The sequence below is a fragment of the Microcaecilia unicolor genome, chromosome 2 (assembly GCF_901765095.1).
Source record: "Microcaecilia unicolor chromosome 2, aMicUni1.1, whole genome shotgun sequence".
Lineage (NCBI taxonomy): Eukaryota > Metazoa > Chordata > Amphibia > Gymnophiona > Siphonopidae > Microcaecilia > Microcaecilia unicolor.
Window position 1 is genome coordinate 61746185 of NC_044032.1, and position 17442 is coordinate 61763626.

General features: G+C 46.5%; 1 protein-coding gene across 2 annotated transcripts in view; it reads right to left on the reverse strand.

Moving 5' to 3' along the window:
* The window catches only part of NARS1 (asparaginyl-tRNA synthetase 1), a 74863-nt gene that overhangs the window by 34963 nt on the left and 22458 nt on the right, over positions 1 to 17442 (reverse strand). For both annotated transcript variants that reach the window (XM_030192983.1, XM_030192982.1), the window contains exons 8-9: positions 16703 to 16789; positions 10359 to 10580 (exon numbers count right to left, since the gene is read on the reverse strand). In XM_030192983.1, coding sequence (XP_030048843.1) covers positions 10359 to 10580; positions 16703 to 16789 — 309 coding nt within the window. The remainder of the gene's footprint in view (positions 1 to 10358; positions 10581 to 16702; positions 16790 to 17442) is intronic.

The window sequence follows — 17442 nt, forward strand, 5'->3', positions numbered from 1 at the left end:
GATTGATCAGCTATGATTAATGGAAAGAAAATTATCAGGTATGATACATAATTTTACCTTCCATATCATCATGCTGATCAATCCATAGACTGGTGGGATGTACCGAAGCAGTACTCACCCAGGGCGGGACATAGAAATCCCTGACCGCAACACTGAAGCTCCAAACTGGGCCTCCACCCGAGCAGCCACAGTCAAGCGGTAATGCCTGGAGAAGGTATGGGCCGATGCCCAAGTTGCCGCCTTGCAAATCTCTTCCAAGGAGACGGAACCGGCCTCTGCCATCGAGGCCGCCTGAGCTCTAGTGGAGTGAGCCTTCAGCTGGATAGGCGGCACCTTCCCCGCGGCCACATAAGCTGCTGCAATGGCTTCCTTGACCCATCTTGCCACTGTAGGCTTAGCAGCCTGCAGACCCTTACGAGGACCTGCAAACAGGACAAACAGATGATCCGACTTCCGGAAATCATTGGTCACTTCCAAATATCTGATGATGACTCGTCTCACATCCAGATACTTGAGAGCAGAGTATTCCTCTGGGTAGTCCTCCCTACGAAAGGAAGGGAGACAGAGCTGCTGATTTACATGGAAGCGAGAAACAATCTTGGGCAGGAAGGAAGGCACTGTGCGAATAGTCACTCCTGCCTCAGTGAACTGCAGAAAAGGCTCTCGACATGAGAGCGCCTGGAGCTCGGAAACTCTTCTGCCTGAAGTGATAGCCACCAAAAAGACTGCTTTCAACGTCAGGTCTTTCAGAGATGCCCTCGACAAGGGTTCAAAAGGCGGATTCTGCAAGGCTCTTAGCACCAGGTTGAGATTCCACGCAGGCACCACTGAGCGCAGAGGAGGGCGCAGGTGATTAACTCCCTTGAGAAAACGTACCACATCTGGCTGCGAAGCCAGGGAAGCACCCTTCAGGCGGCCCCTGAAGCAAGCCAGAGCCACTACCTGTACTTTAAGGGAACTGAGCGACAGGCCTTTCTCCAGACCTTCTTGCAGGAACGCCAACACTGAAGAAATTGGAGCAGTGAAGGGAGAAAGTGAGCCTGCTTCACACCACGCTGCAAAGGTACGCCAAACCCTGGCGTAAGCAGTAGAAGTAGAGCGCTTCCTCGCTCTCAGCATAGTGGCGATGACCTTGTCTGAGAAGCCCTTCTTTCTCAGATGCTGCCGCTCAATAGCCAGGCCGTAAGACCACAGGGGGAGGGATCCTCCATCACCACGGGACCCTGATGCAACAGGCCCTGCTCCACTGGCAGCCGCAGAGGAACGTCCACTGAGAGCCTGATCAAGTCCGCATACCAGGGACGTCTGGGCCAGTCCGGACCCACCAGGATTATCCGGCCCGGATGCTTTGCCACCCGGTCTAGCACCCTGCCCAACATGGGCCAGGGTGGGAACACATAGAGAAGCTCCTGTGTCGGCCACTGTTGGAGAAGAGCATCTACTCCCAGGGATCGAGGGTCCCGTCCTCTGCTGAAAAAGCGCGGCACTTGGCAACTGGCCGATGACGCCATCAGATCTAGGCTCGGCTGGCCCCAGCGCTTCGTGATGTCCAAGAACGCCTGAGCAGATAGCTGCCACTCTCCGGGATCCAAGGTATGGTGACTGAGAAAGTCCGCCTTGACATTCATGACTCCGGCAATGTGGGCCGCTGACAGCTGTTCCAGGTTCGCTTCCGCCCACTGGCATAGATTCATGGCCTCCTTGGCTAGAGGGGCGCTCTTGGTACCTCCCTGGCGGTTGACATAGGCCACAGCCATGGCATTGTCCGACAGGACCCGTACTGGCTTCAACGCCAGTACCGGGATGAACTCCAAAAGCGCCAACCGAATGGCTCTGAGTTCCAGGAGGTTGATAGACCACTTTGCCTCTGCAGGAGACCAGAGCCCCTGCGCTGTCCTTCCCAAGCAGTGGGCTCCCCAGCCCGACAAAGAGGCGTCCGTCGTGACGACAATCCACTCCGGGGTCACCAGAGGCATTCCTGCAGACAACTTGTCTGTCTGCAGCCACCAGCTCAGCGCCTTGCGCACTGCTGGGTCCAAGGGAAGGCGCACAGCATAATCCTCTGACACCGGAGTCCAGCGCTGCAGCAGAGAGTGTTGTAGTGGTCTCATATGAGCCCTGGCCCAGGGCACTACTTCCATCGTGGCCGTCATAGAGCCCAACAGCTGCACATAGTCCCAAGCCCGAAGAGGAGAGGCTACTAGGAACTGGTCCACCTGAGCCTGAAGTTTGACAATCCGATTGTCCGGCAGGAACACTCTGCCCACTTGGGTGTCAAATCGAACTCCCAGATACTCCAGGGACTGAGTCGGGCGCAGCTGGCTCTTCTCCCAGTTGATGATCCACCCCAGGGAGCTCAAAAGAGCAATCACCCGGTCCACAGCTTTGCCGCACTCTGCATAAGAGGGGGCTCGGATCAACCAGTCGTCCAGATAAGGATGGACTTGTACTCCTTCCTTTCGCAGGAAGGCCGCGATGACCACCATTACTTTGGAGAAGGTCCGCGGAGCAGTAGCCAACCCGAACGGGAGGGCTCTGAACTGGAAGTGTCGGCCCAGGACTGCAAAATGCAGAAAGCGTTGATGAGGAGGCCAGATGGGAATATGCAAGTACGCTTCCTTGATGTCCAAGGATGCCAGGAACTCCCCTGCCTTCACTGCCGCTATAACAGAGCGGAGAGTCTCCATGCGAAAGTGCCGAACTTTCAAGGCCCGATTGACCCCTTTGAGGTCGAGTATAGGCCGTACAGAACCTCCTTTCTTTGGTACCACAAAGTAAATGGAGTAACGTCCCTTGCCAAGCTAACTTTCTGGCACCGGAACGACCGCACCCAGGCGGATCAGATTGTCCAAGGTCTGCTGCACTGCCACAGCTTTGACCGGAGACTTGCAGGGAGAGAGTACAAACCCGTCTCTTAAGGGTCGGCAGAACTCTAACTTGTAGCCGTCTCTGATGACTTCCAGCACCCAAGCGTCTGAAGTGACTCTGGTCCACTCGCCCAGAAACGAGGACAGGCGTCCTCCAATCTGCACTGGGCCATGGACCAGGACCCCGTCATTGGGTACGAGACCCTGGGGGAGGACCGGAGGGCGCACCTCCGGGACGGCGGTCTCTGCGAAAGGAATGCTGCTTGGGGGAGAAGTTCCTCTTGAAGGAAGAGTGGGCAGAGGAGCCCGACTTGCCCGGGCGGTACCGACGGGCTTCCTGAAACCGTCCTCTGGAGATACCGGGGCGAGCACTGGCCCGAGCCCTGACCTCTGGTAACCTCTTGCCCTTAGACGTGCCGAGATCGGTCACGATTTTGTCCAGTTCGACCCCAAAGTGCAGCTTGCCTTTAAAAGGCAACTTAGCCAGGCGGGACTTAGAGGCGTGGTCCGCAGACCAATGTTTCAGCCAAAGCCAGCGCCGCGCAGAGACTGTCTGAGCCATACCTTTAGCCGAGGCTCTCAAGACATCATACAGTAAGTCTGCCAAATAAGCCAAATCCGATTCCAGGGCCGGCCAATCAGCCCTCAAGGAAGGATCCGAGGGGGAAGCCCGCTGCACCATCGTCAGGCACGCCCTGGCCACATAGGAGCCACAAACTGAGGCCTGTAAACTTAAGGCAGCCGCCTCGAAGGACGACCTTAAAGCCGCTTCCAATCTTCTGTCTTGGGCATCCTTTAGGGCCGTGCCACCTTCCACCGGCAACGCCGTTTTCTTAGTCACCGCAGTGATTAAAGAATCCACGGTAGGCCAAATAAAGGCCTCACGTTCACTTTCAGGCAAAGGATAGAGGCGGAACATAGCCCTAGCCACTTTGAGGCTCGCTTCCGGGACATCCCATTGAGCCGAAATTAAGGTGTGCATGGCATCATGCACGTGGAAGGTTCTAGGCAGGCGCTTCGTCCCCAGCATAATGGCAGAGCCAACAGGGGCTGAGGGAGAGACGTCCTCTGGCGAGGAAATCTTCAAAATGCTCATGGCCTGCAGTAACAGGTTGGGCAAATCCTCTGAGCGAAAGATCCGCGCTGCAGAGGGGTCATCCGCTCCATCCGAGCGGGAATCCGTCTCCTCCAAGGAATCCCCAAAGGACCGTTGGGAGAACTCAGATACGCTGCCCTCATCTACATCAGAGGAAACAGCGTCCTCTAAGGCCTGGGAATCCACCCGAGGGCGTTTACTTCCGGGGGCCTCAACCCCGTTATCGGACAAGGGAGAAGGGGCAGCGTTCTGCATAAGGAAGGCCTGATGCAGCAGCAAAATAAACTCGGGGGAGAAACCCCCCAGACTGTGTATTTCAGCGGCCTGGGCCACAGCCCTAGACGCACCCTCAACCGGCGCTCGCAAGAGCGGGGGAGCAACATGATGCGCATCCAAGATGGCGTCCGGCGCGACACTCCACGAAGGAGCCGCGCGGGAAGAACGGCGCTTAACTTTAGCCGCTTTTTTGCCGTCGCTCCAAATCAAGGGCGGCCATGGCATGAACGTCTCCAAGCTCAAGGGCGGCCCAAGAAGAAGCCGTCCGAGCAGAGTGGCCGGCCAAGATGGCGGAGGCGAGCAGCGGGGGATGGGCGTTTATGGCGGGAAAAACCGCTGCGCCAGAGGAAGACCCGGGACACTGACCGGCCTCCAAACCGACACCCAACAAGGGCGAATCAGACTTTAAAACCCCCGCATCCCCGCTAGGAGCGCACACGCGGTCCGGGGAGCGATTCTTCGCGCCCTCGCCCTCCGACGCCATAGGCCACATGGAGATCAATCGGGGAACCTCCTGCCCGCTATAAAAAGGTAAAAATTACCTGCTTCTCGCTCCGAGCTGTAACGACCTGGTGTCCCAGTGAGTAGCTGCAATAAACGTTTAAATAAACGTCGAAATAAACGCCCTTAAAGACGTCCAAAAATTTTTTTTTTTAAACGGAGCTAGCGGGAGGGGGGAGAAAAGGAGGGACCTGGCGCCACCAGGTTTGCACTTGCTCAAGAAGAGCCCTCAACCCCAGGTACTCAACAAAACCTAAAGATTAGGCTTGGAGACCTAGCCAGAGCTGCTGCTGTGTGTGACCACCACCTGCTGAGATAGAGAACATACTGGGGAGTTTCCGGCAGCACATGACCACATATAGGGAGGCAAAAGGATTGCTCTCTATCTCCACCTGCTGGTAGATGGACACAACCCACCAGTCTATGGATTGATCAGCATGATGATATGGAAACTTGTTTTAAATACCCAGACAGGTGTACATTGCAGCTAACACCAAATCTGATTAAAGGTACAAAGATGAATCAAAAAAAGAATGAAAGGGTATGTAGAACCATCTTTATGCAGGTATAATCCTAGCAGAAATGAAAGGCAAACGAAGCCAACTTACTGTCTCTCTACCTCAGTAATGGGTTCTGTTGCTTGTACACAAAGGTTGGTTGCATTATCTTACAAGCCCATCTCTGGTCATACGATTTACTTGTTTGGAAAATCTTTTTGAACTGAAACCTCTTATATCACTAAAAAAAGTAACTCCGAAGATGCCAAAAAAGGATGAAATTGATTGTAAAATCAGTAAAAGTCATTGGTTCTGTATTGTCACATAAAAAACCCCCCACAAAAAATGATGAATAAAAAATTGCATTATAAGTACAAGGATCGATGGAAGAACTCTAAGGAGTCCTTGTACTAAGGCACGCTAGTAGATTTAGCGCACACTACAGCATTTAGCGCATGCTATACATATGGGCTGAATGGCACTTAATGCACACTAATTCATTAGCATGTGCTATGTCTGTAGGTACCTCTTAGTAAAAGGACCCCTAAATTAGGTGAATCACATTGATTTGTGATTTTAACTGTCAAGCTAAAAATCACTAAGGGGCCCTTTTACTAAGCAGCAGTAGGGCTACCGCATGGGTAGAACGCGCCAAATCGACTCTATCACCGGGGTAGCGTAGGCGCCTGGCAGTAGTTCTGAAGTTGGCACTTGCAGTTTCCTGCGGTAGAAAATAATTTTCTATCTTCTACCATAGGAGGACATTTCCGGTGGTAAATCGGCAGTGCAGCCACATTGCCATGCGCTGCCTGATTACCGCACGAATAGCACTTCAGCCCTTTCCACCTTCTAATAGCTGGTGGTAAGGACTCAAGCAGTAAATAACCATGAGCTAATTTTAATATTAGCACACAGCCATTTACTGCCTCGTTTTAAAAAAGGCCTTTTTCCCACCACAAACAAAAAAAAGAAAAAAGGACCAGCACACGCCAATTTCACACACCAAAACTAGCGCAGGCCACGTTTTACTGCGGCTTAGTAAAAGGGCCCCTAAGCCAATGCAATTTACATAGTCACTTGAAAGTTAAAATCAAACAATCAAACCAACCAATGCAATTCACTTAATTTAGGGGTCCTTTTACTAAGTTGCAGTAGAAACTGGCCTTATCACAGCAGTAAAATGGCAGAATTCCAATTTTTTTTAATTTAGTGGCCACACGCTAACATTACTATTAGCACACAGTCATTAAAAAATATTGGCGCATGAGAATTTACCAACATTTATTTTCTAGATGGTTAAAGGCTCACAAATTAATCAAGTGCTATGCACTAACTGATCAGTACTGGGACGCCCACTCTCCACCCCTGATATGCCCCCTCTATATAAAAATGAAATTTTTTAGCGCATATTTTGGGTGCGCTAATCTCAGACTTACTGCAGGACTACCTGTGGTAAGCCCTTTTAAGGTATGGTAAGCACACGCTAGCGCTTTCTACAGCTTAGTAAAAGAACTTCTAAATTTGGTGAATCACACTGGTTTGGCTAAAATCACTACTTATGTGATTCAACTAATTTAGAGGACCCCCTATCAACCCTTGTGGTTATGACACCATTTTCTTTTAAGTTACCTCATTTTTTGTTAGTGTTTCTGATGTGAAAGAATAAAGAATCAAGGTTTTTTTTTTTTGGGGGGGGGGGGGGGAAGGGGGGGTTGTTTTGGGTTTTTTTTTACACACCCCTTTGGCATCTTATTTTTTAGCTGTTTATGAGATTTAAATACAAAGAAATTTTCAGAACAATTAAGTCATGTGACCAGAGACGGGCTTATAAGATTGACTGTGCATAAAGACTGGTTGCACTAGCAACAGAATCCATTACTGGGGGAGAAAGACAGTAAGTTGGTTTAATGTTTGTCTAATTTCTGGTAGGACTGTACCTGCATAAAGATATTTCTACATATCCTGACATACATTATTTTTTAATTCATCTTTGTAGCCTTAATCAGACTAGGTGTCAGCTGTAATTTACACTTGCCTGGGTATGCAAAGGTTTTTGGTACACTGTGTTAATTTTCTTCACAAGCAATTATTTATATAATTTTAATTTTTAACTGATTCAATATCATTTGTATTTGATAGTGTCATTTATATTCCAAATGATTTTATTATAGTAGATGGCAGATAAAAACCTGCACAAACCATCCAGTCTGCCCAATAAAAAACTGAATAGCATAAGGTATGATGCGATATTACATATGAATAACGATCTATTGTGTGCTTTTGATTTGTTATATATACAATTGATTTTGAGTATGATTTTATGTTTGTGTAATGTTTTATGTGTTACTTATATTTATTTTTTCTAACAGTACCATTGGACCCTGATGCAGTCCTGGAAGGGCGAAACTTAGACAAGTTGGGCATATGTTTTCACCCCTCCATTTTTGTTGCTAATTTAATAAATTTTATTTTGGACTACCTCAGTTTGCTTACCTTTCTGCCAGTACGGCTCTTGCACAGACCGACTGCCTATTTGTTTCCTGGTTTGTAAAATGGTGCAGCTACATATATGTAGCAGCTTTTTATGCCGTACATTTATCCACTGTATATTTCTAAAATAGCTGTTCCCACTATATGTGCCGGCAAATACCTGTGCACTCCTTGAGTTATTTTAGAAAAGGCTTTGCATCAGCAGAACATTTTCTAAAGTATTGCCAGAACTCAGCATATCGAGACCTAGATATCTAAATTCTTTTTTTTTTTTTTTTTTTTTAAATTTTCAAGAAGTCTTTAACATTAAGACAAATCTCATAGACTTTCAGATCATAGAAGTATTACAGTGCCTCAATGAATACACAAGGTTACAGCACCCAATAGAAAAATAGCATTGATTACGTCGGCAACCAGGAACCCAGTTAACTTCAACATTTTTAAAAGTTTAACATAGTAATGTAACCCCTTCCCACTCCCCTCCCTCCCCCCCCTCCTTAGATATCTAAATTCTAATCTCTATGTCCAATGTAAAATTGGCTTTATAGTGCACCTCTAAAATCCCTTCAATCAGCATGCATAAGGCAAGTAGTTTAGTCAGACTAGGTAACTGTTCCTTATTGACCACAATCTGCTGTTAAAAACCATGTCTCTACTTGGCAAAAATCATTCTATCATGTAGTTTTTTTTTTGTTTTTTTCCCCCAGTGCTTAACATCCAGGTCTCACATCATAAAAGGTTTCAGGTGCACTGGAAGAACAATTCCATGTCACCACATAGGATAGGAATGAGCCTTCCTTGGTCTTAAATCTTGAGTGGAGGATTAGCCTAATTGATAGTGAAGTGAGCCAGGATCCTAGAGAACTGGGTTTGATTTCCACTGTAGTTCCTTGTGATCCTAGGTAAGTCATTTCACCCTACAGTGCCCCAGGTACAAAAAGTTACCTACATACAGGGCTTTTTTTGAGGGGGTACTTGGGATACTGAGTACCGGCACCTTTTCCATTGTCTGCTAAAATTGACCTATGATCCCCAAGTTTTAATGAAAGAGCTCAGGTTCTACACACCATGCCTTGTCATAGATTCTGTGACTGGTTGCAGGGGGCCTGGCTATTGTAGGGTGGATCCCTCAGTGATCACCTCACTCCTGAAGGGTGGCCTAGCATTTGAGTACTGGCACCATTTTTGCTAGTAAAAACGTACTGCCTACATATATATAACAAACAGCTTTGATTGTACTACAGAAAGGCAGCATACCTCTTCACCCTAACATACACTTTACTTGCCTGAATGCTACAACAGGGGGTGGGGGGAGGGAGAAAAAAACCCCTACATGATCGAGAGTACTACTAGCATTTTTCCCAATGAGAAATAGGATTTTACATACAGAAATAGATAAGGACCTATATATACACACACCTACTCTGACCAAATTACTTAGTATATAAATCCTACCTCTCTTTACTTTCCCTTCACAACTTTGAAACCAATTTAAAAATAGTAAATTGCATTTCATTTATAGATGGCTCATCTGACATCCTTAACAGTTTACAACACACACAGAAGGGGGTCATTTACTAACAAATGTGTTATCAACAAATGGCCCAATGAATTAACCTTTTAGTGTCCAATGTTCCCGTAATAAGCCATATGGGAACAGATTGATGGGAACATTGGACACTAAAGGGTTTTTAAATGGGCCCTGTGATAAATAAAGCATATATATATGGCGTTGATGTGCACTGTCAGTAAATGGCCCCCAAAATAAAGATACTGCATACATAATAAAATTGTCATGAAACCGCATTACAACTGACAGACATGAACTGAAAATTATGAAAGTTAATTGTACCTTTTCTGTGATGGACATTCAAATTTCTATGAAGCCAAGGCAACAGTCCCAGTCCCCTTTATAATCTATAAAACAGCTGGATCTAGTATCAAACAGTTTGGAGGTAGATCCTTGGAAAAATACCAGACTTAAAAGCTGTTGAGTGGTTTAAAGGTAGAATGAGGTGGATGGAAGGGACTTTCCCTATAAGTAACTCTTGAGTGTTACAAACTAGACTAGAAAACAAACTTACTTAAAAAAAAAAAATTAAAGAAAAATGTCCAATAAAAAATATATACAAAAGACCACTGAATATTTACTCTGAATTGTTCCAGTTATAAGACGTTTCCTGTAGCCTCAAAACTGAAGAAAACTTCTGCTAAATCATACCCATCATTGACTGTCCCAATTTTGTAAGAGCAGAAAAAAAAAAAAACAAAAGAAAACAGATAAGACTGCCAGGCCCATTCCTGATACAGTATCGGAGCAAATTTATCCTGGCATCCTCGCACATTGAAATCATGAGACAAGCCCAGAGAACCCTGTAATGTAGAGGTGTTTCTGTTAGGGACTTCCCATTTCCTAAATGCAGTCCATGGCTGCTTCCCCTCTAGTCCTCTGGAGATATGACAGGAAAGAGATAGCCTCTAATAAACAAATCCTTAAATAAAAGTTACATTTCGGGGTAAGTACTTTTCTTCACTGCAGTACCAAATACCACTACAAATGTAAGTGGTATATAAAAAAAAGGGGTTAAACAACACATATTAGAAAATCATAACATAATAAAGTGAACATACTTCAAAGTATCCTCGATCAAAGAAGTGGTCCCTGAAAGACTGGATGACCGTGGAGCGTACTTTCAGGATTTTAGCCATATTCTCTCCCCGGATCATCATGTGGCGGTTGTTGAGTTGCACATCCACTTCGGACTCTTCATTAATGAGGTTATCAGCCCCTCCGGCAGGGGCCAGTCCAATCAACTCCCAGTAGTCACACATCAACTCATGGCCTCCTGGAGCCTATAAAAGACAATTAAAAAGTAGCTCTTTGGTAGAGACAACAACCCTTACTTTAAAGAGAAATTAGGTCCTACGTGAATTTTCTTTGCATTAGTCCTTCCCACTATTTCAGAACCTGTGAATAGTTGTGTCCATAAACCAGCAGATGGCAACAGAGAACTGAAAACTGAGCCTCAGTCCAGCTCCTCTGTATTTATGTAGGTGCAGGAGGGGCAGCGGGGAGAGAAACTGAAGCACTACTATTACTACTACTTGACATTTCTAAAGCGCTACTAGGGTTACGCAGCGCTGTACATTTTCCCCCCCAAACCCACCTCCCCGCTCCCCCCGTTTTCTATTTCTGTTGATGGCTCTCTCATTCTCCCTGTCTCCTCAGTTCGAAACCTTGGGGTCATCTTTGACTCTTCTCTCTCCTTCTCTGCTCATATCCAGCAGACCGCCAAGACCTGTCGTTTCTTTCTTTACAACATCCGTAAAATCCGCCCCTTTCTTTCCGAGCACTCTACCAAAACCCTCATCCACACCCTTGTCACCTCTCGTTTAGACTACTGCAATCTGCTTCTTGCTGGCCTCCCACTTAGTCACCTCTCCCCTCTCCAGTCGGTTCAAAACTCTGCTGCCCGTCTCATCTTCCGCCAGGGTCGCTTTACTCATACTACCCCTCTCCTCAAGACCCTTCACTGGCTCCCTATCCGTTTTCGCATCCTGTTCAAACTTCTTCTACTAACCTATAAATGTATTCACTCTGCTGCTCCCCAGTATCTCTCCACACTCGTCCTTCCCTACACCCCTTCCCGTGCACTCCGCTCCATGGATAAATCCTTCTTATCTGTTCCCTTCTCCACTACTGCCAACTCCAGACTTCGCGCCTTCTGTCTCGCTGCACCCTACGCCTGGAATAAACTTCCTGAGCCCCTACGCCTTGCCCCATCCTTGGCCACCTTTAAATCTAGACTGAAAGCCCACCTCTTTAACATTGCTTTTGACTCGTAACCACTTGTAACCACTCGCCTCCACCTACCCTCCTCTCTTCCTTCCTGTTCACATTAATTGATTTGATTTGCTTACTTTATTTATTTTTGTCTATTAGATTGTAAGCTCTTTGAGCAGGGACTGTCTTTCTTCTATGTTTGTGCAGCGCTGCGTATGCCTTGTAGCGCTATAGAAATGCTAAATAGTAGTAGTAGTAGTAGTAGTAGTAGTACAATTTAACAAAGCACCTTGCAGCAACTCTGTCTCTGCTTCAGTAAATAGGCCTGGAGTAAAAGCAATATAAACTCCAGAGAAAACAAAAGATCCCGATGCAGCTGAATGCTCAGTCAGGCCCTGAGGTTATAAAATGGCGACTGTGCTCTGTGCACTATCAGAGGCTTCCTCACTGCCAGTCGGCCCCAACAAAATGGCGCTCCTTCCAGCTCTCTCCTGCATCAAACTGCGGGCTCTCCAGCAGGGCCAGTGCAAAGTCCCAAGCATACCCAGTGTACCTAAATGTAACTCACCTTGAACTACTACTGAAAAAGGTGTGAGCAAAGCCTAAATAAATATTCAGATGTTGCTCCAAATCCAAAAAAACGTGCTACCACTGACCGTTTCACCTCACATGACGCAGGATTCCTAGCTTGCACACACTGTAACACCCCGATGCCGGCCGGCGAATCCCACAGCGGGAAAACCACTTAACTGCCTCTGTGGAAATAGCTATTCACCCCAACAGTCACAAGCACAGAACATCATGTCCCAAGTGGTGAGTCAGGATCAGTCTCCTGCACCAAGTAGAACTTGCAGCCCTCCAAGTGGTTCAGAGTCACACTTGAGTTGGACTTGCTACTGCCAGCTGCTCCCTCCAAGCTCACAGTCTCCACAAGTCTTACCCCAGATAACAGAGAATCAGGACTAATACTCAGGTTGTTGTGCTGGAAAAGGAGAGCTCCAAAGGAAACAGGGGAGGTGAAGGGAGGGAAGAAGTAAATTCACGGGGCACTAGAGACAGGGATCTGAAGAGACCACCAGATATGACTCTGCAGACTCAAGCCACCCACAAAGCTTAGCTGAGGACCAGCTGGCCAATGGACCAGGAGCAAATCACTGCATCCACCTGCTGGAAATAGAACAAACTAAGGAGCTGGACTGGATGCCAAGAGAGATGTTTCAGCTGAGTTTTCAGTTCTTTATCTCCACCTGCTTGTTGATGGACACAGGTTCTGGAAAAGTGGGAAGCTACGTAATGAAAAAAGGAAATTTGGTATTAAAACTAATATAGATCTTTTAACGAAAATCAGAAAGCACCATGTATGCAGGCTCAGCAGATCACAAAACAAATCTGTTTAATCAACAAAACTTTCAGGAAAGATTCTTTTTCAACTTGAGAAAAATCAAGTATTGACAACTGGAAAACCACACTGTACAACTAAGCCTGAATTCGCATGAAGGCATGGGCAGAGCAGCATTAGCACTTAAAAAACATCACATGAGCAGGCCTCGATACTTCTTTGAATCCAGAAGATCTCTTGCTTCAAATCTGCCCCACATTTTTCCCACTTCAAATTCAAGTGGGGGGGGGGGGGGGGGGGGGGGGGGGGAGGAGGCTGGGGAAGAAGGGAGAGAATCCCCTCCAGGGTCTGCTGCAGCTTTTTCACAAATCTGATTTACTAAGGCTTTTCTCCTATTTTGTGTCAATGTAAAAATAAAGTTTAGTAAATCAGACCTTTAATGTGCCACTGTACACTGCTAGTGGAAACCAGTAGCTGTAAGCAGCAAGACAGTACTCCATTGACAGGCAAAGCAAAAAGGTAATGCCTCTCTGCTTCATGCATCACCATTGCCTGGCTCCCTGCATCTTATCGTACCCACCCCATTCTTCACCTAGTTCCCTCAAGAAAGGTGAAATTAGGTCTTATATGCTAATTTCTTTTACTTCCTCCACACCAGTCCAGAAGCAAGTGTGGTTTCACTCCTACCAGTAGATGGGAGACTGAGAAGCACTGGCTTTGAGTCCTATAAGTATACTATGCAGTTCCTAGCCAGCCAGTATTTTCATACCAATGAAGATCAGAAGCTGGATTAGTGGCAGCTGGTCAACCAGCAAGGCAAGTAATAAGGACACCCCCAATTCAACCAGGAATGAACTTGCAACTAGGCACCCATTATTTATTTATTGAAATTTATTAACCACCTTTATAAAGATATTCACCCAAGATGGTGTACAGCAGGTATAGTTTGGAACAGTGTACATTTTTTTAAATAATATAATAATAAAATGACTTAAATAAGCATAAATCAATGTGGCAAAGTTGGAGACAAACAAATTGAATCCTAATAGGAATAACATAGTATTACTTCATAGTATGCCTGGGACGGCTCACTAAGATGACACCAGAATCACACTTTCTTTTGTATATTGAAATCTATGGAAAAATGTCCTTTCTGCTTTGTGCTCACTGTTGGGAGAGGGGTTTCTGTAGATGCAGAACATATGTTCAAAAAAGACTTATGTACAGACAAGTGATGAAGTCAGAGCTAAGTCCAACACAGCCATAGTAAATAGCGGATCCAGAGAACATTCTTCTAAGCAGGTTCTGGTCTGGATGGATTACATAAGAATAACCATACTCGGGGTCAGACCACATTCACAAGATGTTCCAGCGTCTGTTGCTGGCTTCAGCTTAGGAAGAGGAAGCAAACTTCAGAGCATGACCTCTGCTAATCTGAGGTTATTTGGACAACCTCCAGTAAAACCAGCAAAGCCGACACCTACCACTGGCACCAGAGTGCAGATCCCCAAATCCTCACTGTGAGGCTCCTGTCAGCCCACCAACTGGCCTCACCTTCTGGTCTTTTCCCCCCAAAAAAGGACTGGGCCCTTGCAAAAGAAATATGAACCACTGTGTATTACTCTCTCCCCCCAGTCAATTCTTCCCAGCCTCAAGTGACATCTCACAGATGGAAAATGATTGGGAGTCTTACTCCAATCTTCCAGCAGCCTGGGTACCTTGGACTTTCCCCGGCTCTTTACCAGCTTCTCTGTGTCCTCACCAAACAGCAACTTCTCCCTAACAAAAGCTTGCTGAAGAGAGTCTTTGAAGCTACAGCCTCACCCACACAACAAGAGCGCCATACTCTTGACAAAGATCCAAATTAAACTATACAAGCTGTCTGCCATGATGCAGACCCCATCTCTAACCAGTCCACCTCTGGACATTCTGCAAATTTCCCCCCACAGAAAGCATTCAAGCAACTTTTGCACAGCTGAAGCAGGCTCAGGTTACATAACACCAATAGAAATGGCACCACCACCTCGAAAGCCCATTTCGACACAGCTTCCCTTCAAAGCTGTGTTCCCCTCCACAGGGGGGAACCCAGCTCCCAGGGCATAGAACCCCTAGGTAATGGGATACCCCACGTGCTCCTGGCTTCCTTAAGCCACACTTTCTCAGGAGCTTCAACTATATAAGTTCCTTTTCTCCACTCCCCTACCCAACTAGCTTAGCTGACCCCAATCAAGACCCACTTATCAGCCCAGACTGCACAGGAAAGCTCACCTGATGGGCGACTGAGAAATACTGGCTGTCACGAAATGCCTAGCATCCACCTGGTGATAACTCTGCAGCCACCTGGAGGGTTTGTCCCCAGCACTGCTCAGGCCCGCCTGCACCTTTGCACGTGCTCTGTACTGCACCCTCCTCCCACCGACTGGTTCCCGCTTACCTCTGGGCGAGTCTTCCACTCTTAAGTTATTCCATGGTGATTTCTAGGACACTGGGGCCACACAGTTCCTAGAAAGCACTCACAGACCCAAAATACAAATCACCAGGATTGTCAGTCCAAGACATCAGAGCTAATAAATTAACGGGTTTATTATAACAGAATTAGAATAGTGGATGATAATAAAACAGATTGAAAAAACAACAAGCAATAACAGGTAACTGAATAAGGATCTAAACACTATCACTACCTGGGTAGCACCTGGGAAGTTTCAAGAAAATAACAGCTCACAGTTCTTGAACAGGGCCTCAGGAGTGGAGGAGTGGCCTAGTGGTTAGAGTGGTGGACTTTGGTCCTGGGGAACTGGGTTCGATTCCCACTGCAGGCACAGGCAGCTCCTTGTGACTCTGGGCAAGTCACTTAACCCTCCATTGCCCCAGGTACAAATAAGTACCTGTATATAATATGTAAGCCGCATTAAATCTGCTATGAGTGGGAAAGCGCGGGGTACAAATGTAAGAAAAATAAAATAAAAACTTTTAAAGTATCTGGCCAAAGGGACTGCAAACTACTTTCCCAAAGCACTTAAACTGAAAAGAAAGCAGTCTTCTCTGCAACAGCTTTAAAACAGATAAACATCGCCTGCTAGCCAAGCAAGAGAAATACACTACGTAAAAACATTAATACAATTCACAGGCTTGAAACCCCGTTTCACCACAGTGGCTGGCTAGGGCAGGGGTGGGCAACCTCGTTTCTCGAGGGCCACAACCCAGTTGGGTTTTCAGTATTTTCCCAATGAATATGTATGGAATCAATTTACATGCGCTGCCAACATTGTATGCAAATAGATCTCATGCATATTTATTGGGGCAATCTTGAAAACCTTACTGGGTTGCAGCCTCTCAAGGACCAAAGTTGCCCACCCCTAGCCTAGGGTCTACACAGGATATTTATAGGACTCAAAACGATTTGCTGATAGGAGTGAGGACACCCTCACATCTAGACTGGTCTGCAGGGACTCTAAGGAACATCAGTTCAGCAGTCCACACTGAGCAGTTCAAACTTACTAAGAACGGAACCATGTAAGGAGCAGTGCTATTTCTTTGGTGGTGAGCTGTCTATAAAATTCTTCAAATATAATAGCGGGTTCATTCAAAGAGCATATGTGACAAAAACAATTCTCCAACTGAACCCTTTGGTGATGAAAGCTCTTCAAATATAAGCACTCAATCTATTTGTGGCTGTGACCCATAAATGCAGCCAAATAAAAGTGTGACACCCCCTCCCCCACAAACGTATAGAATAATGCTGCATCAATGGAGAACCCACACGTTGATTTTGTGACTATTTGAGGTCCCGCGCCACAGTTTTGGAAGCTCTGAACTAGTTCCTAATAAAGATATTAAAAATTGAGGCATTACCTGTTTGCCCTCTGGAACCAGAGTTAATGTACCACATATAGCAACACTGCTCTCCGTAGAAAGGACCACTCCATTGTAGCACTGGCACTATTGACAGAAAGAGAGACAATTACACATACAACTACTACTACTATTTAGCATTTCTATAGTGCTACAAAGCGTACGCAGCGCTGCACAAACATAGAAGAAAGACGGTCCCTGCTCAAAGAGCTTACACAACTAGAAGGAAACAGATTGAAAATTTGGATTTTTAGCCTCTCTCAAGTAAGGCTCAGGATAAAGCTTTTTTAGAATTTGACTAATTCCCTTCCTCAAAGACCTTACATCCTGTGAGGAAGTCTACAGGAAATTACAGTACCCTCTTAACAGCACTCCCTCAGTCACAAAGCCATCTTAAAAAGGTGGGCCACAGAGCAAGGAAGAGATAATTTAGCAGGAGCAGAACAGGGAGTGTGGTCAAGGCAGGATAAAAACCCTCAGCATAGACCAGTCAGGGAGGCCCAGAGGATAGAGAAGTTGTCCACCCTATGCCTCCATCACAGAAGTGATGGAGGCTTGTCCAGAGACAAGCAGTTTGTGCTGCCTTTTGAGAGCCAGAAACTGGTGCATGCAGTGGCCTTGCCAGAGCAGACTACATGAGAGAACTCTCTCTATATAAAGACTGACAGCCAGATGCACTAACTACACGGAAAGAGCCCTTCCCTTACCGAATCAGTAAAAAACAGGCATGAGCTGCTCGC